General features: G+C 50.5%; 1 protein-coding gene across 2 annotated transcripts in view; it reads left to right on the top strand.

Annotated features, from left to right (window-relative positions):
* Window positions 1-27,872, top strand: part of LOC105182932 (uncharacterized) — a 71,880-nt gene that overhangs the window by 33,038 nt on the left and 10,970 nt on the right. The window contains exons 2-3 of one of the 2 annotated variants that reach the window (XM_025304419.1): window positions 26,174-26,496; window positions 27,362-27,851. In XM_025304419.1, coding sequence (XP_025160204.1) covers window positions 27,591-27,851 — 261 coding nt within the window. In that variant the 5' untranslated portion in view covers window positions 26,174-26,496; window positions 27,362-27,590. Of the gene's footprint in view, window positions 1-26,173; window positions 26,497-26,721; window positions 27,852-27,872 lie in introns of those variants that run through there. The other variant, XM_011140737.3, reaches the window with a different exon arrangement.

Raw genomic sequence — 27,872 nt, 5'->3', positions numbered from 1 at the left:
AGAGAGAGAGAGAGAGAGAGAGAGAGAGAGAGAGAGGGGGGGGAGAGGGAGAGAGAAAAAAAAAGAGAAACCGGGTAATCGATCCTTCGCGTCCGCGTTCTTGCATCTCTTCTTGCAAATCGCCGACGTTCCGGCGTCATCACCATCCGGTTCCATCACTCACACGCACACGAGCGAGCTAGTTCGGTGTCTCTGAAAGGAGGAGCTCCGGTGAGGGTGGATTTCACGGGATCAACGTTCGCTAGAAGATCTATGTGCGAAATAAAAAGTGGACCGACCCACCGAGATTTGATACATTCATTGCCGCCATTCGGCCGCTCGTCGCTCTCGCTGCTGCGCGATCTCTTTTTACGCGGGTAGAAAAACTCTCCGGCGGGCACTGTCCTCGGGAGATTGTCCGCCGCTCGCGTACGCGATATTCTTGTCGAAGGACGTCGCGTGATATGAAATTACGTTGATGGCGTATTCTTTTAATCGAGCGGCGAGCGAGCAGGTCGCGTCGCGCGCACGAGCGAACTTTCTCCTTGGACGGCGCTTGCGATAACAACGCGGCGGAGACGGTGACGGCGGCGAAATAACGGCGGATATAGCGCAGCCAATCGCGACTATCCATCAACTCGCAGTTACACTCGTAACTCGATCTCGAGTATATGCGGGCGTACTAGATTGCTGATTCGCTTCGTGCAGCGGTATGTTGCACACGCGTGGTATGCGAAATATGCGCGATAAATAAACACTCGACAACCGTGGTATGCCGAGGTCTATGGAATATTGCCTGTCCGTGCTGTGCACGGTCCGTCTGAGTTGTTTCAGCGTCGTAAAGTCGAGTGCGCGATTGCTCGGACAGGTAGCGGACATTTATTAAAACGCGTAAATCAAACGATGTAGACGGTAATAACGCGCACGCGAACGAGAGCTCTCCTCGGGACACGCCAAAGTTTGTTATATGTCATGCCGCTGTATTACATAGTAAGGTAATATTCGATATTATTGCACATTATGTACACGTGACAATAGATACTTAATATATCATGTCGTATCTCGCGTCGTGCGAAACGTTTACGATAACATGGCGCGTATGGATTACGCGCAGAGATTAGGTTTCGCGCGGACACAGAGAGAGATTCGAGGAGCTCGTGAATATACCGTGTTCATATTTGAGAAGCCAATGAGATCCTAAATAGAATCGAATGCGTTCCCCCGCGGTAAAGAGAATCCTTATCCCACGGCAATGAGGCTACGTAAACTGAATCGAACGACGCTTCCGGGTATCCCGAATCATCTTTCGCAGGATTTTCCGAACGCGCGATCTCTTTCCCCGGGCATTTCGTTTCCCATTCTCCCGGAATGTTCGTGCGTTTCTGAGCGCGATTACACCCGACGTTAAACATCTCGACGGTAACGCAAGATCAATTTTCGACGGAGCATTTGGCGAGGTTGGCATCGAAGTAAAATAGCGCGCACATCGTTACGTTATTACGACGTAAATAGATCACGTGAGTGGAAACGATCGGGCTAAGCGAGCGGAATTGTAGCTTCAAAGCGGCGGATTACGACGACGTGAGCCATCGCTGAAATTTATAAGGCTAGAAGCGGATACCCGGCGCGGAACGTCGCTCCCTTTTCGTGCAGCGGGCAGCAATGCCGCAAGTCTACGGCCTTGTGTAGACCCGTAAAAGCGGACGTAAAGTTCAATGAGACATGTACGCTTCATGACGGTGTGCGCGTACACGATACGCGCGTTGTGCGTTGAAAATAGAACGATGTCACGCGTACGTCACCGTAAAATCGCACTTCAGATTCGGACCTGTGACAGGTTTGCTCTCTTTTCTTTTTCTTCCGCGCTTTTCGCGCTTCGAATCTCGCGATGGTACGCGAAATACGGATTTCGATTAACGTCGCGTTAATATCGAAAATATCGAAATCGCATCATTCATTCGGAAGCTTCGCAACTGCGTAAAATACTCGGAGCGCGAATAACGTTTTACTTCTCGCTCAATTGACCTTTAAAGTGGACGACATTCAGCCGCGATCTCAAAAGGTCGTGTCTAATTATCCGAAGAGATTTTCAGCCGCTGCACCTTGACGCTACTTCGTTTAGTACTCTTGAGAACGTGAAACTTGAATAATTCGACGAATAACAACAACACGCTGACCGCCTGACACACGAAGAAGAAGTTGAAGACGGGCCTGAGGTGTTGCACGTTCAATATCCCTTCGTCGTCGTCGTCGTCGTTTTTCTCGTTCGAACTAGCGATCTGCTTGTCTTCGTCGATTACGTAATACTTGACCCACACATAAAGCAATCCTGACTCGCGATACTCGGTGACAATACGCTCAAAGGGCACGCGGTACGGATGTTGCGCTCTCGTGTAAAATAATACAGGAAACTTCAATACGAGCTTCGGCAGGACGTAAATACGTAGATTTCGGTCCGTCCTCGTGGCCCAATTCATCCTGTCGACGGTCACGTGCTGGATCACTCCCATGGTATTGTTCAACATTATCGCATCAAGCACTTCCTCCGCTCGCTTCACGACCCTATACCTGTCGGACAGGAATAGTATCTGGTTATCCAACCTGCGCGACTGAAATTCGACTAAACCCTCAGATCTTCGTAATCCGTGTGAAACCTATACGTGAACCTAAAATAGTGATTACCTCTCTCTCTCTCTCCCCCCCCCCCCCCCCCTCTATCTACCGTCTCTATCTACCGTCGTGAAAGTTTGAGACATCGTTATTGACTTTGAAATAAAACTTCATGCGAACTTTGGGGCTACCACGGGACGCCGCGATAAATATTTATTGGTTATCCTACGCAAGTAGTCGCGAATATGGTGATTAGAGTAAATTTTGAGTTATACCCAGAGTTTCATATGTGCGATATTGAAGGGTCTCGGTTGTGTAAGACGGCGAGAGACGCTGTCAACTCAGACAGTGTGCGTACACTTCGGAATATAAACTCGAATATATTTCCTCGTTTTCATTTTAAAATCGAGAGTCAGCCCAGCGCTCGATTATATTATTTATAATCGAACTATGTTATTCATGAGATGGTTCGCGATATTTCGCGATTAATCTTTCATCGTCCATCTCCCTGAACTGGCTCCCTTGAACTGACCAATGGGAAATCTCTCCGCGCTGGCGCGACAGATATCACCTTTCTCTCAAATCAATGACGACCGGGTCGTTGGAATCATTCAGGATTTCCTTCACGATGGGAGGTCCGCAGAGAGGCATGTCCGAGTCCCGCAGCTCCTCCAGATTCTTCAATAAATCCTCCGTGTCCATGTCGGCCAAGGAACTCGTGAAGGTGCTGTTATAGACGATGCTCAGGTTCAGAGAGAAGATCATCCACAGCGCCAAGACCGCGCGCAGCGACGTCCTCCTCGGAAAGTCGACGCCTTGGCCCAGCATGATCTCGTAGATCTGCATGAGCTTCAGCCGCTCCTTAATCAGCCCCATGCCGGCCAACTTCCTGAGCGCATACAATAGCAAAATGTACAGCAGCAACATGACGATCGCGCACACCCAGACGGAATAATGAAACGGCGTCAACAGCTGTAGCATCGGGAGGTCGCGAGGCCGACGATGTACCTTGGCGGCGAACGTCAACGCACGGTCTTTGTACCAGCAGATGATCTGCAGACCCTCGAGAATCTTCAGATCCTCGGGCATCAAGCCGATCACTATATCGAGCTCACCACTGAGCAGTTTCCTGGCGGCTTCCGGCCAAGTGAGGTAAGCGTTCTTGTAATACGCCCTGATGCCGAAGAAAGACGTGAATCGTTTGATCAGCATCATCCCCATGGACTCGTAGCCTTCGGTTTCTGAAAGCAAGACAACCGTCTCACCTGGGAGACTCGAGTCGGACGTGCGACGCGCGCGCGCGCTTTATTTCGAATAGTCTCCCCGTTCAACTTACCCGACATCTTCAACTGATCCTCGCCGCGCCAGAATCGCACGGTGTCGTCGGCCACGGCCCCGTACAGCAGCGTGCACGTCTTCTTCGCGCAGAATCGATAGAAATCGGACGAGTACGGCGCGATCCGGCCCAGATCGTTGCCGGCCGGTGAACAATAGCCGACGGACTTGAGGAACACGGTGTCCTTCATCCTAGGCACTTGGACCGTCCCACGGCCCGAACGGTCGAACGTGAGGAACGCAATGTCGCGGAAGCCCGCGCGCCACAGATCAGCGGCGAAGGCGAGCACCGTTTCTTGCGTGGCCGCGCTCACAAACAGATACTCCATCCTGTGCAAGTACAGCGTGTCTTCCTTCACCAGCAGCTGCCGCCGCGACTCCGTGAACATCTCGCTGGCGAACACCACGTAGCTGACCGCGCGTAGATTCCTCCTCGACAACGGCCGGTTGCTCACGACTATCGCACGCTGCCTCATGAACCGCCGTATGATCTCGTTCTCGAGCTGATCGCATTGGTAGCACATTAGGCCGACGCGATTCCCGTCGTTGAACAGACGCAACGCCGTGTAGTTGACGCAAGAAAACATCATCTCCGCCGTCACGTCTTGAATAAATAATTTACGCTGGTAGTCCTTGGCGGCGGCGGCGGCGGCGGCGGCGGTGGCGGCGGCGGCGAAAACGAGGAGGCGGACGAGGAATACGTAAAGGAGAAGTCGCGACATGTATCCTTCCCTCGGAGGTTCTCGCAGCATGGGAGCGTGTGTTTAAGCGTGTATATGTATGCAACCTCGCGCTCACGGCGCGGCAAGTGTTCTGAAACAGCGTCTCTCGGCGTGATATATACTCGACGGGATAACATCTGATTTCTGGTGTCGGGAGCGAAGGGACGAAAGCGCGCGCCGCTTCGCGGAAGCTTCCGTCGTAAAATAAAATTGCGAGACACGGTGGATCGTTTATCGGCGGGAAATTATATGCGCGCGCTCATACGTACGAATAAACCTGCGAGTGAGGCGCATAAGCCTCTCCTGCCTTCTCCGGGATTATGGTAATCGCGTGTCTGAAATGATCCGATGGCGGTGTAGTGACGAGAGCGAAAGAGACGTGACAAATAAGCCGACGGAAGGTCGATAAAGATTGCGGCGTTGCAGATAAGCGAACAGAGATGTGCGCTCGAGCCTTGGGCGGAGCTCGTGCTGTCCAAATAACTCGTAATGCGTCTCGTAACGCTTCCGGCGGCTGTCGTTAAATTGGATTTAAAATTCATATCTATAACTTGGGAAGATCGCAAGAAGAGGGAAAATTATGTGTTAAGAGAAGAGGAGATTGAGGAAAATTGATCGGGAGAACAGTATTGCTGCAGAAACAACTTGAAATAAGGAGAGACGTTTATTGCCGGTGAATATCGTATTTTTAATTTTAGCTTTCATATTTATCGGAATAATTATCTCTCTCAACTCTTTAACGATAAGTAACGTTAGAATGTTTGAATGATCGCAACAAACGAGGTCTTTGCTCGACTCGCTGTCGAGATCGAGTCTTCCCGTTCGTGTTTTCCGATTCGTAATCACTTTTAATCATAATATAAACGTTCAGGTTGGGCGAGGATTTATAGAAGTGTCTGGCCGCTTAATCCATACAGCACTGCACATTCATACGCGCATTTATCCATACGCGACGAATTAAATTGCTCGTGACGTTCCCCCCTCCCCCCGACAGCGTGTAATTATAGCCCGTATCAGAGAGCGACCGAGACTAATAGCAATCATTTTGGAGAAACGACTTTCGCAAACATAATAGCACAATAGCGTGGTTCTCGTTCTTGCAAACATACCGCTGATATACGCCGACATATAATCGTTCTCCAGCAGATGGAGCGCAATCGTAACTCAAGATTAATTGCAAGGGGACTCTCAGTAGCACGACAGTTAAATCGCTCCGGCAGTGACGCTGATGAGCAAGCAGAAAGATAACATGACGTACGCTTGACGGACGGAGACCTTAGGAAGGTCCAATCTTGCGGTCGGAGAGCTCTCGAAACTCTGTCGTCCCTAATATGTTTAATCAATCCTCTCACTACTACATACCCGCCGCCGTTCCTAACGCATAGACGCTGACTCTCTTTACATCTTGATCGAATCGAGGATATTTGGTACCAAACGAGGAAATCCTTCGTCGTACATACATCGTAGAAATTGCTCCAAATCGCTCTCATTATAATCCCCTCATTATATAATAATAACATTATATAATAAAATATATAATAACGGCATCGCCATTCATTTTCGTCAGATATTTGGCGTGCGATTGCGCCATCGTAATTCATCGTCACATTCGTATCACAATTTTTACAAATAACCGCTTTAAAATTCGCCTTGAGAGAGAGAGAGTGGTGTGCCAGCGACACTTCGATAGAAGAAGTCTCAGCTTTCTCGTCAAGTCACAGACGCACGCTTGCACACTTTACATGCGCAAATGCATGCGCGTTAACATATTTTTCTTCCATGCTCTTCTGCGCGTACTGCTTTATGGGGATGATCGCTCCTCGTCGAGATGAGAGCGCGTTGGCAGTAAAGATCGGCCGTGACCGTGACGCCCACGTTGAGCCTGTGTGTGATCCATTGCAGGGTCAAGTGCAGCAGGCACGGCGCCAAGTGCTCGCACGTCCGTTTCGACGAAACCCGGCCGGCCGAATGTGGAAATGAATATCCTGCGTGTACGCAAGATATAGCGTATCGGAAATAACGTTAGGCGCGACACGTGCATGAGAGTAATGTCTGGTGTAGCGGGATCATTACCGCGCCAGGTGCATTAGCGCGAGGCTAACGGAAATTGCGTTCCGCCGGGCTTTTCAGACGGATAATGTAATCGCGATCGCGTTGAAAACTATTTTAGGCCGGATAGTTCACATCGACGTGTCTACCCGCGGATGTAATTCCCCACGGACCGACGCGACGCGACGGCAGGTCCTCCGAGCGAATCGATCGATCGATCAATTCCAGTCGCTCAATTTCGTGATTAGTCATGAATCCGCTACATCGCCACGATAACAGCGTCGCAGCGCTAATGCGACGTCGCACGAGCGCGATTGCTATCCTCATCTGTAATTAATGGGAGAACATCGGAATTATCCCGACGCAAATCGGAAAGCACGAAAATACGAAAGCGACGGTCGCGCGTCGCGCCTCAGAGGCAGTCTCGCAGGCGAATTTCAGCATACAAAGGCCAAATATCGACGCGATCGAAGCTCCGTTAATCAATTATGAAGCAGATTTTATGAGAGCTGACGTATATCTAGCGGGGAACATGATTCGCCGGCTCCGCTGCGTTGGCTCTTGCGCAACGTGTTCGAGTTGAGCAGCGGCGACGACGGCGACAATAAAGAGACGAAGGGAAAATAGACGAGGACGCACGGGATCGCTATTTTTCTCGCTCCACGAGAGCGTGACGGCGACGGCGCCGCCGCTCGCGAGGAACAATCCGGCTTTTCTCCGAATTCGCGGAATCGACGATCGAAGTTGAAGAGAGCGTTAGCGACCTCGTGGCCTTGTGGGAAATATAGGAAGCAGCTAGGGAGAAAGCTTATGGGTTCAAGGCCGGAGACGCGGCGCGACGCGACGCGACGCGACGCGTCGCGACACGATGCGGGGCGTCACTCTGTCTCCACGTGTGATAACGCGCAAGTTTCATTCCGGCTGGTTGCAGTTGGCGATACGTGCAACGCGAGCAACGATTGGATAACTTTTTACATCCGAGAGAGAGAGAGAGAGAGAGAGAGAGAGAGAGAGAGAGAGAAAGAGAGAGAGAGAGAGAGAAAGTACTCGCAATTTTAACTTTAACGCGATAAACTTTCTCGTACATTCTCGTACATCGCCGCGATCTTCCTTCTGCGAAAAATCGCAAAGAGCCGGCGTTCCTTTCAGCAATGTTCAATACGCGTCTTTCATAAATGCCTCGGCGATGAAATGGAGACTTCACAAAATTCAACTGGGCTTTGAACAAAGCTTTGAACGAACAATAACCGTACGTTCTTTTCTGTAAGGAAGAGAGAGAGAGAGAGAGAGAGACAGAGAGAAAGACGCATTGTTCTTCAATTTTCACGCGAAAGCGCGCAGTTTCTTTCGCGGAAAAACCGGTCAATTTGTCAAAGCTCGGATGTTCGCCGTGTTCAATCCTACGCGCTACAATGGCTCACCGCCAACGCCGCGGACGCAAACAAATTGTCGCACGGTCGAAGGAGTGCATTATCCGCCGCGGGCGTAAACAACGGATAAATAAGTCGAAAATTGCCCGTAAGATACCGCGCCCGACGATAATTTAATGCATTTGTGCGGCGGGCAATCAGCCCGCGAAACCGCGTGCCGTTTCTGCGCGATCAGTCTCTATTTCGAGACGGTCGCTCATAAAACAGCGCGGCTGTTATCAGTTGAATGCACAGAACGCCGAGATGAGTGCAATTACGATTATTATCAGCGCCGCGCATTAACGAGATATCAATAATATACGATTTTAATTTCGCCCGGTCACTCGCGAGCAAAACCCGCGATTTTTCACCACCGAGAGATCCCCTTTGATCGCCCGCCCCTCCCCCACCTCGTTTGCGCAACTGAACGCGACACATGTGCGACGTGTGTGCGTCCCGCCGCAGTCACGAGCGAGCGCACCGCAAATTCAGCCGCGAACGCGACCGCTGAGTTGCCGTGTGTACCACCGTTCGTGTGTGTATATCGCAGCGTGTCAAAGCTCAAGCTGCCGCGCGCCGGCGACATACAGATTGTTGCGTCAATTGTGACGCGTGCGTTTGAGCAAATAACAGCTAAATAACAACACGCGAACGCGATGGGCACGCCGACGAGCGCGCCGACCTGTGAGACGCGGCATCGGGCCTCGTTATCATTCGCAATTACGCCGATGTGGCCGGCAAATTGACGCAGCGTCGTCCTTACGCCGCCGCCTCACGACACGGACCTTTAAACGTCCGAGCGAAATCAGATCGCAAAATATCGAAACACGCGCACCTGCCTGCCTGCCTGCCATCGCCTTTCTCGCGTCAGCAAGCACCGGCTCCAACGGCGGACAGCGCTCACTCGTCACCCGACAGATACGGCGCGCACGCGGTGCGAATCGATATCCTGCGTGGCCGAGCTCGAGGTTCAATGTTCTTGCCGCGAGTCCTTGGGTGTCGTCCTCAAGGTACCGTCGATACGGGCGGCCCGCGGCGACCTAGAAGCATCGCACGACTACGTGCGCGAACGAGCAATGTGGCACGGATGATGGCTCGCAGCCTGATTGATCCCGAATAATTGTTTTCGCTCGCCTTTGTCTCCGAGCATGACTCGCGAGGGATGCTTCCCTTCGGCGCGCGCACGAGTGCAGTCTCACTAGGATTACATCGTCGTGCGAGTGTGTCGCGTTTAGCGCTGTATCGATCTATTTACGAGCATGACGGTGTTCGAACTCTCGTTTAACGACGCATCGCGTATCGCGTATGCGTCGCGCCGCATTTCCGTCGGGAAGCTGAACTTGCGAAATTGAAAATCACGTCATCTCCCTTGGATCTCACGCTCGTCCCTTTTTCCCCTAGTTTTTCTCTGCTTTTTTCTTTTTTATTCTTTCTTATCTTTCAGTCTCGTCGTCGAGCACGACGTCGCGTCGTCGTTGATGATCGCGCGGGAGATCATCACTTTGACCGCGAATTTCGACGTCGAAACGAAATATCGGGGATGAAAGGAGCCGCCTGACAAGTATTATCCGCACATCAGCTACCGAATTAATCGGCCACGCCAGCGGCAACAATGAAGTTATAACGGCGGATAATGTTGTGTCTGCTGTTTCAATAACACGCGCTCTTGATTATTTAGTAATCATTTAATAATTACGCGTCGCATGTATCGCGCATATTAACGGCGCCGCAAGCAACGACGCCACAGTGACATTCATAACGGCACAACATTCGCCTCGGAATTGCTCTCTATAATTGCGCCTCTGGAAATTACTCTTCTACATCGCACCGCGCATTACGATATTTTCTTAAGATATCGCTTCGTGTCTTTTTCCGGTTATCGCGCTGAGATAACAGAGCAGATTCGCCGAATCTCGAGCTCGGCATGAAAGAGAGAGGTTCTTCCAATAGGACGACGATTAATCTTTCGCGAGAACTCGACGCAGCAGTTTTACACAGGAGATCGAAGCGTGACGATTTCAGAGACATCGTGTTAATCGTCGAGGAAACGAAGAGACAGAAGAAGAAATCGTCACACGGTCACGATTTAAAGTTTACACACGCGGACACGCGTTAAATCACTTCAGCGTACAACGAAGACAGCGAGATCCCGGGCGGATAATATTATCCACCGTATCCATATGAAGAGACGCGAGAGAATGCGTACAAACCCCGAGAGTGTCCGTTCGATCGAAACGACGCGATTATATCGGACAAAAATACGATTTATGCGGGCGTATCGATCTGTCGGCCGGTATAATCGTCGCCTTTGATTCTTTACGTGTGACTAACAAGTCGTCGTCGCGCGCGCGCGCGAGAGTCCGCTTCTCCCGAAGATGCTATCGGCGCGACAGACGTCGGCTTGCAGGATTCACCGCGCGATTGCGCCGTTCTATATTTAGCGGCGAGCACGCTCGCGTGTCCTGATTGCGCCATGAATTTTCGACCGGCGATTATTCGCGAGTCCCGCTGTTGTCGTCGTTCCCGCGCCGCGTTGTATTGTACCGTGCCATGCGTATACGCGCACGGGTGTCCTCAGGGGTGCAACACGACGACAGGGATGCGGATGCACGTCGGAGGGTGTGGGTGTTCCGCGCGGCGCCGTGATGGTGGTGACGCAAGTGTCCCAACGCGTCGAGTCGCGTGAACAATGTCGTTCGGGGACACGTTCGCACAGGGTCGTGCGATGGCGTCCGGTATGATTCGGCGATGTCGTTCGACTGAAAAGGCGGGGGAGAGACCTATCGCCCACACGGCGATAGGTGCCGGTGCAGATTGAATCGCGCGCCGTTACGAGGTGACGCCCCAGTCGCGGCTGAATAATGCAGATCGAGACTCTGTAATCGGGCAATTAGTCGAGCGATTGTCGGGAAGTTACGGATTCGTCACGTCGTTTATTATTACACTCGACGCTCAGAGATCACGCCGAGAGATCCGAGCGATTCACGCCCTCGTCGCGACGTGATTTTTCGCCGTGCCGGGGATTTTATCGTCGCGAGGAAGAGAGAGAGAGAGAGAGAGAGAGAGAGGGGGGGGAGGAGGAAATGGTCGGAAAAGCTTCTTTAGCAGGTCGCCGCTTGCTGGCGGCGGTGATTTTAAATGCGATACATTTATTATTCAAATTCCACCGCAGTTAATCCGTGTTATTTCTGACAATCCATTTTTGTCCCGACCAGAGGACCTTTGGGGAAACAGGCACACGTGCATCTCATCACATCAGATCGCATCGCGGCGCATAGCGCGGCATTACGCGACATAGCATGACGGCGCACACGTCGTCCTTCGTCGTCGTCGTCGTCGTCGTCGTCATTGTGATCTCGATCGATTTTTCGACACACGTGTATATCTCGATCGCGCGCATTTCACGCCGATTGATACATGCTCACGTCGGGATGACATCCCATGTGACCTTCGCGCGAGACGAGCAAAGCACAGATTCAGACGACTACATTTAACGCTAAATGTGCGGTCAGAGCACGGTCCATAGCGCCGCTAAGTCTTGCGGTAATAATTAAACTTCATTCACCGTGTCGTGTTTTACTTGACTGAATATTAACGCCCACAGCCTCTCTCTCTCTCTCTCTCTCTCTCTCTCTCTCTCTCTCTCTCTACACGAGTTGCTGAATTGAGCTGATACCTTCGTCGAGTTCGCTCTCTGTACTTGATGTTGTATTCATAAGCATTTAATATTATTCCATCTGACGAATTAATTTCCGCGATGTAATTTAGTTTCGAGGCACAGTCGATCGGTTTTCACGAATAGCAGCCTTCGGTCTCGTAACGTTTCGCGAAGAAAAAGGCCACTGGAGGGACAATTGTGGGACTCGGCGAGTGCAAGTGGCGAAACGATGCGCAGATGCGATCGACGGACATTCTTGTCTCGTCGACTCGCATAACGAGCGAACGCGATACCGAAGCGGCAACTAGACGGTATCAAGTGAAATTTGGTACGTGGGCTCGCTTCGGCACGATTTATAAGCGATAATCTCGACGAGGGTACGCTTGGGAAATACGCTGCGCAGTCCAATTAATCTCCCCCGAGTAGAACCCGCCATACTTGCGCCGCGGGGTGATCAAACATGTGGCAAATTCGAAACGTCGATAGACACACGACCGGCCGGAGGAGTCGGGAATGCTGCGTGAGATTCCGGATATAGGATCGATAGCGTCGATGGCGGATTAATTAATGCGCGGGATGCGCTCATAAAGTGACGTTGACTTTCCAGCCGATCGGCTCTCACGGGCGACCGTGTATCTTGCAAGATGCACGACGCGCTCGCATGTCGTTTAACGACTTTTACATCATTTCTCATCCTTTTCGTACGGCGTATGCCATGATGTGCGAAGTGAAGCGAATTACGTTAAACGCTCGCGTGCGAGCGACTAGTGAAAAATATTGTTTGCCTGATAAGTACCTTTAACTTCTTTCCTTTTTCTCCCTCCCTCTCTCTCTCTCTCTCTCTCTCCCCCTCTCTCTCTCTCTCTCTCTCTCTTTCTCTCTCTCTTTCCCCTTTGTCGCAGATTCGAAGCACGATGACGAAGCCGGCAACTATCGCAAGCCGGATCTAATCTCGCAAATTGTATTTTCGAATTAATAGACTCGAATGCCCGGCATTCCTTGACGTGATAGATGTGTCAGGCACGACGGACGCGAGATAGCGATCGAGGATAAATCACTTGTAATTCGATTTCCCTACCCTCGTCACGTACGACGACACGACACATTTTTGTTAGGAAATTTTTCGTACGCAATCCAGCGAGAACGATCGAGAATCGTTGATGATGAATGATGGCAACAAGCGCAAAAAAGAGCGTTTTCGCTCGGATCCGGGTGTGACATCACGCATAACATCAAAGAGCGAAAAAATTGCTTTCGCTCGAATTGTACCGAATCGTCATGGTAACGTCAGTGCTCGCGTATCTTTGGCGTTAGGCAAAGTTTTCGTGCGCTTTTATCTCCTTATCTTCATTGCGAGCATTTACAGCGCTGTGTAGATTCAGCATGACGATTGTACGGACTCTTTGTTGTGGCACTAATTAGCAATTACCTACCACAGAAGCAACGTAGCGACGGTGCGCTGTTCAGAACGCTCCGTGCTTCAAATTAGCTTTCTCCCTTTTCCTTCCAGCACTTTTGCCATTCTCTATATATATAATCAGCAAAGCGAAGCAACGTAGAAGCACTCCGCCTTTCATTTCCCGTTTGACCGTTTCCCGAGGATGATGAATGCTCTCTCTCTCGGCGGTGTGATATTAACGATTTGATCATTCGCGGGAAAACCATCTTAACGCCATCCGTCACGTCACATCGTGTCGCGTCGTGCCGCTAACGTTGTATGGTTTCGCGGGACTTTCGCAAAGTCAGCACGAAGATGAATTAATAGCGCATTATTAGCCCGTGCTACCAGCCTTGCAGTATGCATAAGTTAATTGAAGTCCATCGAAGTTTCCTCGAGCGTGGCGAAATACGTAACTTTCCCCCCGTAACTAGCCGACGAAGATTTACCGAGACGTGTCTCGGGATAGAAGTTCAAAATTACGGTAATTACGGCTGAATTCTCGGGCTCGGTCTCTGAAAGTGCAAAACCCGATATAAAGGTCCCGATGCTTACGAAAGTTGCAAAGCGCATTTACGCAATTGCGGACAACTCGAGACAACGCAGTTCGGTGTCGCACGGTTGTGACATGCTCTGATATGCATTTTCTGCTATCCTATATTTATTTATTTTCTTTTTGTAATCAAGTTACGTACATTTTATCGAAGTTTCCGCACCCGAATAAATATGTTACAGTTCGAAGTCGTGTTACTGTTCGAACAGTCGCAGACGCGACTGTAACGTTTCACTTCGCAAGTTCCAAGGCTTACAAATCTCACACGAGCGGAAAAACGGGAGGCAAAGACGAAATCTCTCGGTTGCGTTTGCGGTGGTTTCTCCGGGACAGACACGACGATTTGATGTCCCGCGCGTTGTATGCAGCAAACTCGCAGTCAACTCGCAGTAATCAATTGTTCCCCCCACAACAATGTGGACTCGCAGTTGGCGCGTCTCGTTTCGAAGCGTACCCCCCCCCCTCCCCCGGGTTCAAAGATAGAGTTCGCAGGTAAACGTGCGAAAGACGCGATAAAAGATCTTCCCGTATTTTCGCGTCATGGAGAACAAGCAAATATTTTCCTTGCGAGCCCCAGCACGCTCGCAGTCGCGACAAGAGCAGCAAGCTCCCTTCAGCACGCCTTCGGGCTAGAGCGACGAAGAAAAAGTTGAAACAGCATAGAATATTCCTTCGCTCGCCGGGATAATGATTTCAAAATACCGAGCGGGCTAAATTGCGAAACAGGTAAACTACCGATCTGCCGTTTCAAGCCACCGCCGCGTCTTTTTAGGCACGGCACGCTTCTTTAAAAGCAGCACGCGGTGCGGACGCGGTGGGCGTCAGTTAATGGGCAAACAGTTATTTCAGGCGATCGTTTTGCCCGCTGAGTAGCGCGAGCGTCCGGTATGCAAGCTGAAATTTCTTCGAGAGAGACGCGCGATAAAGCACGCTCTCCAGCAATTTCGTATTGTTGCGTTTTGCGAGTACGAAATGCTCGGCATGCGGCCGGAGCGTAACGTCATCCGGCGAAAGATATGCATATTTATGTACTTTTTTTTCTCCACGCTGGCACGCGAGGCAAAAACGCATTTTACGCGGCAAAAAATTTATTTTAAATTTATCCCGACTCTTTTGTCTTGGCCGCGTACATACGTACGTGTGTGTGTGTGTGTGTTTGTTTGGATTTTAATCCAATAAATTTTCCTCCCAAGTGAAACCAATTTTCAAACGGCAAAATACCGACGCGATTAATTTTTCGTTTCTGTTTTATTATACTGGATGGTAATCCGTTTCCTCTCTCTCTCTCTTTCTCTCTCTTTTTTTTTTTAATCAACCCTTCGTTGTTCGCCGCTGCGGAGATGAGCTCATCTCGATTTCATCCCGCCTGATCTGCTATTACTGTTATAACGAACGATCCGGGCTTTATTATATATTGATGAAACGAATGATTCGGACGAAAGAGCGTGCGGCGGGGATTATTATCGGATTTTAATGGCAGTTAAAAATTTATAGTTCGCATCATGAAGCGACATAGCGGCGCGAAGCGTAAAAATGCCTCAGCTCTCCGTTCCGTTCGATTTCGAATCGCGGCGGCGTTACACAACAGCGAGTAACACGATCGCGTTCTACAACGCGGCGTTTGTGCGGAAATGTTTAATCACGAATACCTACCTGCCCTCCGGGTGAGTATATCGCCGCAAGGATTCGATCGCTTTTCATCGGTGTTCTATTAATTGCCCTTTTGGCTTCTCACGTGTACTCGACTATCCGCTCGCTCGCTTTCGCGCAGCTCACTCGTACTCGGCAGCTTACAAACGCGTGGATGTGCGTGTCGACCGCAAGATTGTACTCGAAACGCAGCAACCGCGGCATTAATAATCCCTTTCTCCAGCTCGCTTGCCGAACGGCAAGAGTAATCATCGCGAAAGTACGAAAATCTGCTCATAACGCCGGTGTGTTGTCTCGATTCCTCTCGGATGTGAATTTTCGAGACACACCAGCGTCATTCAGCGCTCGAGTGTCGGCCGAATTTCGCGTATTACCGTATCGCTGTGAAAGAAACTGCGCTCACACGTAACGTGTGTACGCGACGACGAAGAGCCGCCGGTGGTTGTTACGCCGCGCCGCGCCGTCAGGACGCCGTTTAAAGTGTAAAGTACGAAAGCAATTTTACGCAACGACTCTTGCTCCACGCAAATTGTTGCAACTTCGATTTGCGCGTTGAATATTCGCGGAAGTTGCCAACAATTGCCAGGCTAACGATAACGATAGTAAATACGCGGAATACGGCTTGTCTCGCTGAACACGTAACGCCGTTATTTGCCGAGCAGCAGCATACATACGGAAGAGTAAGACACTTAGGATTCTGCTTTAATGGATTCTGCTGCTGCTGAATATTACGTAAGCCGTCCCCGGTGCACATTTCGGGCGCCGCGGTAACAATGAGCTTAATTTCGGTGTCACTAATTAGGATCAGCTTGCAGCTGATTTGCAGCTGAGATTTTCAACCGGCCAGACGCGTCTCGTCCTTCTGGCCCGGAAGACCAGGTCCTTTGGAATTTGCGAGGACCCTTAATTTAGCGGAAAATCGACGTCGAAGAGTCTGTCTCCGCGAGTCGACTCCCGATTCGAACTTTCGAAAAATATTCATACGTCTGGATGCGAAATTATTCATCGGAACGACGTTGCATTAGCATTAATGCATGAATTGCGCTATTTATGTCTCGATATCGATCGCGCCGCGCGTCTCCTTTTCGCTGCATTCTCCAGCTGAACCGTCGATCCGTGACGGACCCGCGAGTGGGAGCGTGTTTTCTTAAATTTTTCGCCGCTCTCTCCCGCCGCTGATATTGATTATTTAAATTCCACACTCTGCTGTATCGCTTCTCGGAGAGAGTCGCGCCCGGCTTCCTGTTCCCATTGCAAAGGAACGCGGCGTTCCAGCACGTAGTACTTGGACTCGCTCGCTTTCCGGCCGGATATTAACACGGGAAGTTGACTTTCGGTCAATACGGCGACTCGCAGAAATTACGTCGCGAAATCACGAAAGCGCCTACGAACTCCGGATATCGCGGATGTTCAGTTAAACGAGGTGGAAGCATCAAATAGAACAATAAACAGGTCAAGCGTATTTGCGTTCTTCATTACTTTGATCGACGGGGTAAAAATCGATTTAGTGACGTTGAAGTGTGTATTTGCGCATCGAAGGATTTCGCCGAGTTGGATCTGGACATTTCTTTTTTTTCTAGTCTCTTAAAAATATAAATTTGTTTCTCTGTATGATAAGAAAATTACACGTCTCGGTGGGAATTATATGCACATATCGCGGTGAAAGAAATTGGAAACACGCGCGAGTTTCTCGAATTCTCGAAGCGTGTGATCAAATTCTTGTCGTTCGTGCGAAAAGGGAGAAAAGAAAGTGAGACAGGCGACAGCGCGGCCATATTTTTCGAGCGCGACATTCATCCTTCCGCGCTCATTTGCGGAAACGTGGCAAAGGAAAAGGCAAACGTCGTAGCGAAGAAGGTTACGTCATTGCCTTTGTCCCGCGTTGATAGCGCGGGAAATCTGTCCCGGCGACGAAAGAACAACTCGGTGCTCTCTCTCTCTCTCTCCGACGAAAATTCCAGTTATTTATGCGCATTCACGCGCCGGAAGGTTTATGTTTATTGGCGTTTTCATGCGCACGACGCAATGGATTCCCATGTCGGCGCGCGTTTCGATGCTGCGAGAGCTTTCCGCGTGCCAGCTGCCGTAACTTATGCCAATTAGCGTGACCTTCGATAGCATCCCTATCGTACCCGCAATTCGCGGCTTTCTCCCCATCATGGGCGGCGATATCAAGGCCGTTATTTAGCACTGTGTCACGGCCAAATTCGTGGCGTTCCCGGCGTTCCTCGTGATTATCCGCGCGCACGGTGTCTTGTCGAACGTCACACGTACACGGAGTGAGGCGCTTTTACGTTCCATCCTCTTTCCCGTTTGCTCCCCCCCCTCCGGAACGTGCGTCCCAGGAACGTGAGCAGCGCGATCCTGCAGGACGGACTCGCCATTACTCACCGAAGCATAAACAACGAGACCGATGTTGGGAAGGAAGGTGCGCGATACCGTTTCGCGCGCCTCTCATCGGAGATCAGCGGGAAAAGGTTCGAACGAGAGCCGAGTCAGTCACGTTTTTGCAAGACAAATAATTCAGAGGGGCCGAGAAAATTCCCACGAGTTTTTCTATGCGAGCGAAAAACGAAACGTTGATTAAACTCGAAATGCTCACAGAGTCGGTGCGCTCTGATTAACCCGTCGGATTTCACGCCGCTTGCTGTTGACCGTTGCGAGTGTGATAAAAATAATCTCTTAAAAAAAGTACTAAAACTCGTCCTTCCCCTCTTTGTTTCCTCCCTGTATTGCGACCTGTTATTTTCTAACGCCTGCAAATTGCCGTCGCGGTCTCTGACACGACGAAAGCCAAGGTTGGGCGCCAGGTGCGAACAGCCGTACCGCGCTCACCAACGCCAACCGCGAAATCTGCGAGCGCAACGCGGGATGCCGACGGGACCGGTAGCTCCGTGAGATTTAAAGTCGGGATAGGTTAGGCCGGGAATTCGGGAAAACGAGAAGACCAAAAAGAAACAGAACGGCGCGATTCCGGCGATAATTTTCTTTATTTAATTCTCGGGAGTCGGTAGACTCCGAGTCTCTGCGGGACGATACAAATTTTACCCCACGCGCGTACTCGCGAGATCGGTATCGCTCTGCGCAACACAATTCACTTTCCGACGAGACACGCAAACGGGACACCGAAAATAATAGCAGGTGATCGGTCTTATTTTACAAATACGGGAACCTCCCGGCGGCGTGATCCTGCGGGTCGCTGAACGGGTCGCTCTCGCCTTTCGCGTGTCGGCGGCGGGGGGGGCAGCTGGTACTGCGCCTCCTCTCCTCGTGGTCCGTCGATCGCCGGTACGCTCCCTTTCCGTGGTATCCGCTTTTCAGGGTTGTCGGATCCGGCCGGTACACACACCAAACTAATCCGTCGAAGATGACTCACTGGGATACTTTTCTAATGAGCGAGAGGGCGGTACACGAAAAGAAAATAATATACGCCGTCTCCTTTGCTAGCGGAAAACGACAAATCCTCTCGTTAGAGCGCCGAAACGATTCGCTTCTAAAGAGCGACCCCCAAAGTCTCTACTGTCTGGACGAAAAACGAATCTGCTTCTTTCGAGCACCAAAAATGGAATCTAATCTTCATTTTGGTTCTTCTCTTGTCTTCTCGGAAGGGGTTCCTCTCTCTCTCCGTTCCCCTTTCGTCCAACTCGGAAATCCTTTCGCGAATCGCTGTTGTCGATCCGCGTAACGTATGCTCTCTCTCTCTCTCCCTCTCCCTCTCCCTCCCTCCCTCCCCCTCTCTCCTCCCCTCCCCTCCCCCTCTGCCCCTCGATGCCCTCCCCTCCCTCTCCCTCCCCCTCTCTCTCCCTCTCCCTCCCCTCTGCCCCCTCTCTCTCCCCCCTCTTTGTTCCGCGAGCATTATCTTCTGGTCCATCTCGCCGTTGTTTTTCTTCAGCGAGCAGGCCACGCGCCGTAGTCGTGGTCGACGGTATCACGCCTCGCTCCTTCCGTGTCGTCGTCTAGGCTTTGTCTAGCAACAAACACGGCAGCGATAATCTCTTTCGGGACGACGTATAATTTTCTAATAAAGGGTGTCCCAAAATTCACGCAAGATTTGAATTTTGCGCCATTTGTGCGGTAAAGTGTTGCCAACGAGAAAAAAAAGACAGGCGACAGTTTAGGGTTTTTAAACTGACCACGCACAGCGAAGAGAGTTCGTTGAATGGATTATGGAACAACAACAAGTGGATGCTGATTTTTCGAACAAAATCATCTTCAGCGATGAGGCTCATTTTCATCTTGATGGTTTGGTTAATCGACAAAATTGTCGCATTTGGGGTTCAGAAAATCCACGAGTGATTGTTGAGAAATAAATGCATCCACAACTCACTGTTTGGTGTCACTGTTTGGTGCGGATTTTGGCGGCTGGAGGCATCATCGGACCATTCTTCTTCGAAAATGCGGCTGGTCAGGCAATAACAGTTAATGGTGCTCGCTATCGCGATGATAATCCAGTTTTTTGTGCCTAAATTGCAAGATATGGATGTGGACGACATGTGGTTTCAACAAGACGGTGCCACATGCCATACAACCCGAGAAACAATTCAATTACTGCATGAGTCATTTCCTGGTCGTGTAATTTCCCGTTTTGATGATCAGATCATGCGATTTAACGCCGTTGAACTTTTTTTTTCTTTGGGGTTTTTTGAAGTCTAAGGTTTATGCCAACAAGCTCACGACCACCCCTTGAACCACCCACGCCTTGAAGGAGGAAATTGAGCGCTGTATCAACGAAATTCAGCCACATTTATGCAAAACGGTCATGGAAAATTTCAACAAAAGAGTGCATATGTGCCAGCAAAGCCGCGGAGGCCATTTACCCGATATGCTATTCCACATATAACCCTATACTGTATACCTTTACATACATAACCCTATACTGTATACTTTATAAATCAATAAAAAATTTACAATTTTTAATTATAAACCTGTGTTTTCTATCAAAATTACTTCTTGCGTGAATTTTGGGACACCCTTTAAGAGACGATAATCGAAAGCAATCACCTGATCGTGCCGTGCCGGTCGATGAGCGACGTTCTCCGCATCCTTCTTGCGCCTCCTGCTGGTCGGCTCGGGAGGTCCAGGGGCACAAAATCGTGGGACGCGAGACCGACTCACCTGCACGTTCTTAACACTAATTAACACTAATTGATTTTGCTCCGATTATTATGATTTTTCGGGGAGTCAATTCGAACTCCCCATGTACCGCGCGCGAGAAATTCTGCCCCCCCCCCCCCACGCGTCGCAACCGAAGTCTCGCCTCCTCGTGACGGGTGCCCCCGCGGCTGCCACGTCACAGTAAACATCGCGTGTCTCCCGGTTTCGTCTCCCCTCGCGAGAGCGTGGAGGGCAGAGAGGAGGGATTGTTGGAGATTTGTCACTGAGATATTTACATCGCAAGGACGAGACGATTAGCAATGCATGACTCGATGGGAGTCACCTAAATCTGAATATTCATGCCGCCAATGAACGGAGTAGCGAGCTGCGCGACCGGCGAGTTATGCTCGGAATAAACATCCCGCGCCTTTGCGCTTATACCGTCGTATCACCATTAAAAAACTCATGTATACATTAAATGAGATTCACGTGCTTCGCACTTTAGCGGATAATCGCTCATCAGGGAAAATCACAAATGATGTCGCAAGCGCGTGTGCTCGTCGCGTGGGAATGAATGAGAAGGAGAGAGAGAGAGAGAGAGAGAGAGTGCGAGGAAAAGTACGCTCGCATGTTTTTTCCAGCAATAGTGGTGCAGCACGAGTAGCGACCTGCGAATTTCGACTCGCGGAGATTTCGACGCACAAGCAGAGCTCCTCCCTTTGTCGCCGGGAACGATACGGGATATCGCGAAATTCCCATCGCTCACGGTACGGCGTGTAAAAATCTGAGAGCGTACGAATGCACACGAACGCGTGCGCGTTTCGCATGGCTAACGTAAACCAGCCAAAGCTGACCGCGAGACGTGTTGCGGCGAAGTCGCATCGCGTCCGAAACGACGCGGAAAGTGACACGCTGGCACCGCGTGCGTTCATGTCGCGCCGATTTTCCTCATGTTTTACCGCGAGCATAGCGGCTCGGCCGATCACTATTTCCCAGAAGTGCGGAGGCGAGTCTGCTGCCAAGGACGAGAAAGAGAGAGAGAGAAAGAGAACGGAGCAGGAAGGAGAGGCATTCCTCGTTCCGACGCGCGACGTTCCGTAAACTCCAATTAAATCACGGCGTAAGAGGCGGCTGTCACGTAAACGAAAGAAGCGCAGTCTTCGTCGCGTCGACCGCAATTGGACGTCCAATTCTTGAGTTGATTATCGGAGGACTGCCAGCTCCTATCGGAAATCGAAACACCTACTCGTGACGGGCCGACTCGCGACGTAACGGTGCGGCCGCACGTGCGACGGCCCGAAATCTGACGTATCTCCGTATCAATACGTTGAAACGTTGTAATACAATTTGTTTTCCATCCCGACGATTGACTGCAGCCTCGTGTTGCGCCTCGGTGCGCAGAGTGCGCCGGCTGAAAAGCGTATCGGCATTGTTTCGACGTGTTCCCCGGATTAACAACGGCGGGAAAGGGTCGTTTGCGTCGGAACGCCCGTATGCGCCATGTACGTAACTTTTCTTTCAAACGCAATGTTTTTTTTTTCTTTTTTTAATTTTTGATAGCGATGGATTATATCACGGTCCGTGAAACACATGTTTCAGCCTTCGATACGCACCAATATCCGGTCGACTCGCCTGTCGTGGCAGCTTTTTTTTGTACGATAACAATATCTAAAATAAAAATAACATTGAACAGTTTTTTTAAGCGTCCTCGATTCAGGAATTTTTTAGCCTCCCAGGTAGCGCGTTTTAATCATTTATATTCCGACGGAAACATTTTGGAACATTATTATCCTCATTTTCTCTCTCTCTCTCTCTCTCTCTCTCTTTCCCTTTGAAGTAAATCTATTTCAGAAAGGATGAAGTGCCAACGCTTCCTTTCATCCACTGTGCAACCTACTTCCTTAATAGAAATCCTTGAGGCTCGAGGGAAGAAAGTCACCGAAAGAAAGGAATCTTGCCGTCTGAAAGAAAAAAGGGGACGGAAAGTCTCCGCGACTTTTTAGTTCGTGCGTGTTTTCGCGATTCTCACGCGTATATCCCGGATTATTAATACCGACGTATTAATACCGCGAATTAAAACGACAAATATCAAAAGTAATGATATTTGCGAGTCCCCGGTGGCGCATAAATAAAACGGGTGAATTAGAAAGACCCGAAACCCGAGATTTATTGCTTGCCGTGGACTCGCGCTCGCGCTGCTCCGGTCGCCACTATCTTTATTACCCAACATCCGCGGGGGTTTCACCCGAGATGGAAATTTGCTTTCCCGCGATTTACTCACCCTTCGCGCGACTCACTCGTTCGGATAATCGATTGCGTCGATCGCGCTGGCAATGAAAGCGGAAATGCGGGGGTGGACACTCTTCGCGTCTAACGCGGTCGCGAGTAATGAAGGTGAGCGATAAGTAGGCGGCGAAAATATGCATCGCTGGCGAGTCGTCGATATTTCCAATCGCGATTCCTGTAATGAATTTTACGAGCGGAACGTCGCGAAAACACTCGCTTCTCCTGCATAACAATGTTCCGCGAAGAGTCTTGTTTATAAATTGCCGGGAGCTGTAACTTTACCAAAGTATCACGTGTAGAGACTGCGTCACGCGCGCTGTTCCACAAAATATATCGAAATTAGCTGGCGCTAATTATAAAGCGCTGATTATACATTTCTCGGCGGAAGATGCAATAGTGCCGACGGAGCAGAGCTTTCTCTGAAGATAAAGAGAGCCGGTCGTTTTTATTTTTCCCAAGACTTCTTAGCTCGTAATAATAGACACACTGTCCCTGTTCTGCTATTCGCACACGGCATTCCCTGTCCTCCACAGAGATCGCGCTTTTATGTTACGTATCCCGATTACGAGTGACGTAACATAATCCAAGCGAGTCATCAGTTTTCCGGTCAACCAACTTTCGCGGCTTGGTTACTTCCTCGCTGCTTACCGCTCGACGCAATGCTGGGGGACCGATCGAGCGTTTAGCAACAGTTACGACGGATTTACCTATTTCCCTCTATTGGCTCGGCCAGATTTACTACACGCGGACACGCGAGCTCCGACGCGGCACAACTGCCGAAATCGCGGGGTGAAAAGCAACTGCGAATATCGCTGGATTATCAGTGCGCGTAATAGGATCGACTGCGCGCAACCAGTCGAAAATGTTGCAGCAATAGCCAACTTGGTGGCAGCATGCCGCTACTTCAAGCCTTCACTCGAAAGATTACACTAGCTTACTCAAGTTTACAAGCTTACCCTTCTCTCTTGAGATCGGTTCAAGAAGTTACGAGCTTTTCTTCCTCGCTCTCTCTCTCTCTCTCTCTCTCTCTCTCTCTCTCTCTCTCTCTCTCTCTCTCTCTCTCTCTCTCTCTCTCTCTCTCTGTCTCTGTCTCTGTCTCTGTCTCTGTCTCTGTCTCTGTCTCTGTCTCTGTCTCTGTCTCTCTCTCTGTCCCTATCTCTGTCTCTGTCTGTGTCTCTGTTTCTCTCTCTCTCTCTCTCTCTCTTTTTGGCATCGCGCGTCTCGTCGTAGTCTCCGGGGGAATCACTCGTGCTAAGATGGTACATATTTAAATAGGCCTCTCGTGGTCGTCGGCACGGTCGGCGAAAGTATTAACATTTATAGAATTTCTTGACGAAACTTGTAACGCATCGCCGAGAAAGAACACCGAAGCGCTCTCTCTCTCTCTCTATCTCTCAGTGCGCGGTTATCGAATAGGATCAAACGCTCGGGACTGCTAGCTGCACGAACTCGCGCGCAAGTTTTGCAATCCCCGGCAAAATTATAAAACGTTCACTCCTCCCACGCGCAAGTCAGACGGGAAGATTTTAATTTATCCCACGCGGCACCGCATGCAACGCGCGGATAACGCAATTTTGATAATCTCGCGCGCTCCGCAAAATTGCCAACCTCTCTCTGTCGCGCGGAGATGGCTTTTTTCCTCCGCTGCGAGTGAAGGCAGAACAATAAAGCGAAGGAGGGCGAGACGTCTCTCGAGTCGTATTTACATCGTGTTTACCGTCAATACAAATCTGTCTCTTTAGCGCCAAAGCCGTAAAGCTACACGGCGCGAAGCTGCGCGGCACGCCCACGCGATTTTATTCCGCACAATTCCGACGCTGGTAAACGGGCTGGGAGAGTGGGAGAGCAACAAAAAGTGAATATTTTCGATATCCACCGCGTTCAACGGACTTTAACTTCAATGGGTTGCATATCGTCGTGAAATCCGTCACCTTTTCTCCGTCCCGCTGGAATTGCATTCCTCCGGCCTAACGCACAGCGCGCGACGCTGTCCTATCGATAATTATTACGGGCTCGGAAGTGGGGCATAATGTTCGAATACCGGATGACAAAGAGACGGTCTATTCACGACCTGATTATCCTGTGTAATAATATCATCGACACGGCCTGATTTCCATCGGAGTTCTCGACTGCCCGTCAAAAGCACGACCGGCCGCCAAGTTGCCGTCCGACCGCTGCAGGTCCGCGTTTTATCACGTGCAGCGTGACGTAATTTCGGATGAAACGGGGAGATGACCGTGAGTGAATCCGCCGATCTGAATCGCAGCTCGGCCGCTCCGTTTCGGATTCGCGACGGTTAAGTGCGTCGAGGAGCGCGAGAAGATCGAGCGGCCGTTTCCGTGAATCGCGCGCTCACCGCGCGCTAGGCGGAGGAAAGCGGTGAGATATGTCTTGACAGCTCGAAATTAATTAAACGTTCCAACGCCGCGGGATCCGTCACGTGAATGCGTTCGGCAAACTGCCGCCCCGGCTTGATTCCGACGGCGCGGCGTTAAGACCCACCCACCCACCGCCCCGAAGATATCCAGACGTCGTTGGTCGCCGGTCTGTCCGTGCGGGCATTAACGTTGCGTTCCGCTTCATTCGAATTGCAAATGCAGCCGGGTGATGCCGTAGGCGAGCTTAAGCGGGTTCAACGGCGCGTCCAGGCACATCGACGCAAGATTCGCGCGCCTCACTCGCGCGGACACGAGAGAGCGCCGCTCTCTTATATTATTAACGTGAGCACCACTCGGCGACAACCCCGTCTTACCCGATGCGAATTAGCTCCTCCGTTTGCTCCCTCCGCTCGCGCGTTTGCGGCTTGATGAGAGTGTTTGAGAGCGTCGCTGGAGGAGGAGTCATCGCTACTGCAGATTGCGCTTTACGAGCGATCGCTTTCTTGCATCCCCGGCCGGTCGGTCGGCTAATTCGTCGGCGCGCGAGAGACTCGGCTGGACGTGCGATACAATGTTTTTCTTTTTTTTTTTCTTGTTTTTTTCTTTTTTCCATACACCGCGAAAGCGCGTGATGAACATGTCGGGAAGATATGAGAGAGCGGGAATATTGTGCTTGTGTCGTTTTTAATAAAAGAAATACGCTACTCAAGTTCCTTTTTAGCTACACACGCGCTGAAATCAGCGCCGGGATATTTCGCGCGCGCAATGTTTTACGCGCGCGTTGCTTTGCAAGAAAATTTTGTACAATAGCTGTGTTCTCGCTCTCTCTCTCTCTCTCTCTCTCTCTCTCTCTCTCTCTCTCTCTCTCTCTCTCTCTCTCTCTCTCTCTCTCTCTCTCTCTCTCTCTCTCTCTCTCTCTCTCCTCTCTCTCTCTCCTCTCTTTCTCTCTCTCTCTCTCTCTCTCTCTTTCATTATGAAAGAAAGAATAACTAAAGGCGCACTTTCATTTCAGGGAGCGAAAGGGTACGAAGAAGTCGGCAGAGTCGGCGAGGAAATGAAGAGTTGAGTGGAATAAACGCGAGAGAAGGGTCAAGGACGACACGTCGTGGCGTATCGAGATATTTCCGTTTGCCGGCGGTTTCCTGAGGGAACTCACGGAGCTCGACGTTGTCCGGCGCAATTTTTCGACAAATTGATCGCGCGCTTCGACATAAAGTACAAGCGCCTCCATCACAAGAGTCTCGAGGAAATGCTGCTAATAAAGTGAGAAAACTTCAGACTGCCAAACATGGGAAACCACGATGTTGCCGCGGGGAATATGCCGCGTCAGGGAAGGTCAGTAGAACCAAACCTTGCCGCGGTGCTATTACGAGCAAAAATTGCATTTTCCATATCAGCCAACCCGACCAGCCACCGAAAACGAACTAGCGAGCGAACGAACGAACGTGGCCGGACTGCGTTCTAAAATTACAGGAAGTAATTAAGTTCTCGTGGAGGAGTAATAATAATCTCTTTCATAAAGATACCGTAATATAAAAATAATAGTTTGTTTAAACGATCATTAGAAGAGTTCGCTACTCTCTGAGCGAATGTTTTCAGAAACATAATCACGCTTGAAATGTTACATTGAGGATATTACCGAATAATCACAAAGTGCAGCGATAACTTTTACGAACTCTCGTATATCCTTGAGATATGAGAGCAAGAGAGAGAAAATCGTCGTTTCTAAACTTCGAAGACGCCGAAGATCACTCTCGTTTTCGTGAAATGCAATGAAATGTAAAGTGGCAATTGCTCATATTGCCTCACGTGCTAATTAAAGGACTTGTAACAGTCGCGCGAAGAGAGAGAGAGAGAGAGAGATACCGCCGACGAGATAATTAATAACCGCCTCTTACGGGCACTTTGATCAATTCGCGTTCGATTATAGGTCATGAGAGCCTAGAATATAATTTCGCGCAGTCGTCACCTCTCACCCTGTGTGTGATATCGGCACAACGCGCGAATATCGACATGATACGCGAGAAGGAAAAAGGAGGAGAAGAAATGCTCGCGCGCAAAGTAATAATAATAATAATAATAATAATAATACAGGATTCAACAGCTTTCAATCCGGCCTCTCTCGAGCTCGCAATTACCAATCCAATTATCAGCGTATCCCCAGGACAGAGCAACACACGTCGTTCTCGCTTATTTACAGCGTCGAACGGCGGCGCCAAGCTCGTCGAGCGTCCGCGCGACACGGACGCCGTTAGACACGAGTGACTCGCGCCGTCAATCCTAGGCGTGTGTCGCCGACGCGACGTGGCAGCCTGGAAGACTTCGCGTCATGTCGTCGCGCGGTGGAGGACGCGTCTACGAGCGGAACTTGACCTAAGGAAGGCCGTGGTGGCGTAGGCGAGAAAAGTGCGGCCGTTGCGAGAGCGACAATGTCAGCGCTCGCCAGCGACACGTTGCCGACCACCGTTGCCGGGGAACTGACGACCACACTCATACCCACCGTCACCAGGATCGACACGCAGCTGGACGTCAGTCCCGTCTCGGTGTTCCTCGCGGTCTCCATAGTGTGCATACTGTCGCCCATCACGGTCACGGGCAACTCCATCATCCTGGCCGCCTTTTACAGATACAAGAGGCTCAGGACCGCCTCCAACTGCCTGCTGGTCTCCTTGGCCATCAGCGACTTCGGGGTGAGTGCTTCTTCGCCTTCT

This window comes from Harpegnathos saltator, unplaced genomic scaffold (assembly GCF_003227715.2).
Source record: "Harpegnathos saltator strain DR-91 unplaced genomic scaffold, Hsal_v8.6 scaffold608, whole genome shotgun sequence".
Lineage (NCBI taxonomy): Eukaryota > Metazoa > Arthropoda > Insecta > Hymenoptera > Formicidae > Harpegnathos > Harpegnathos saltator.
The sequence above is the reverse complement of the archived record's forward strand: the minus strand, read 5'-3'. Positions and strand labels throughout refer to the sequence as shown.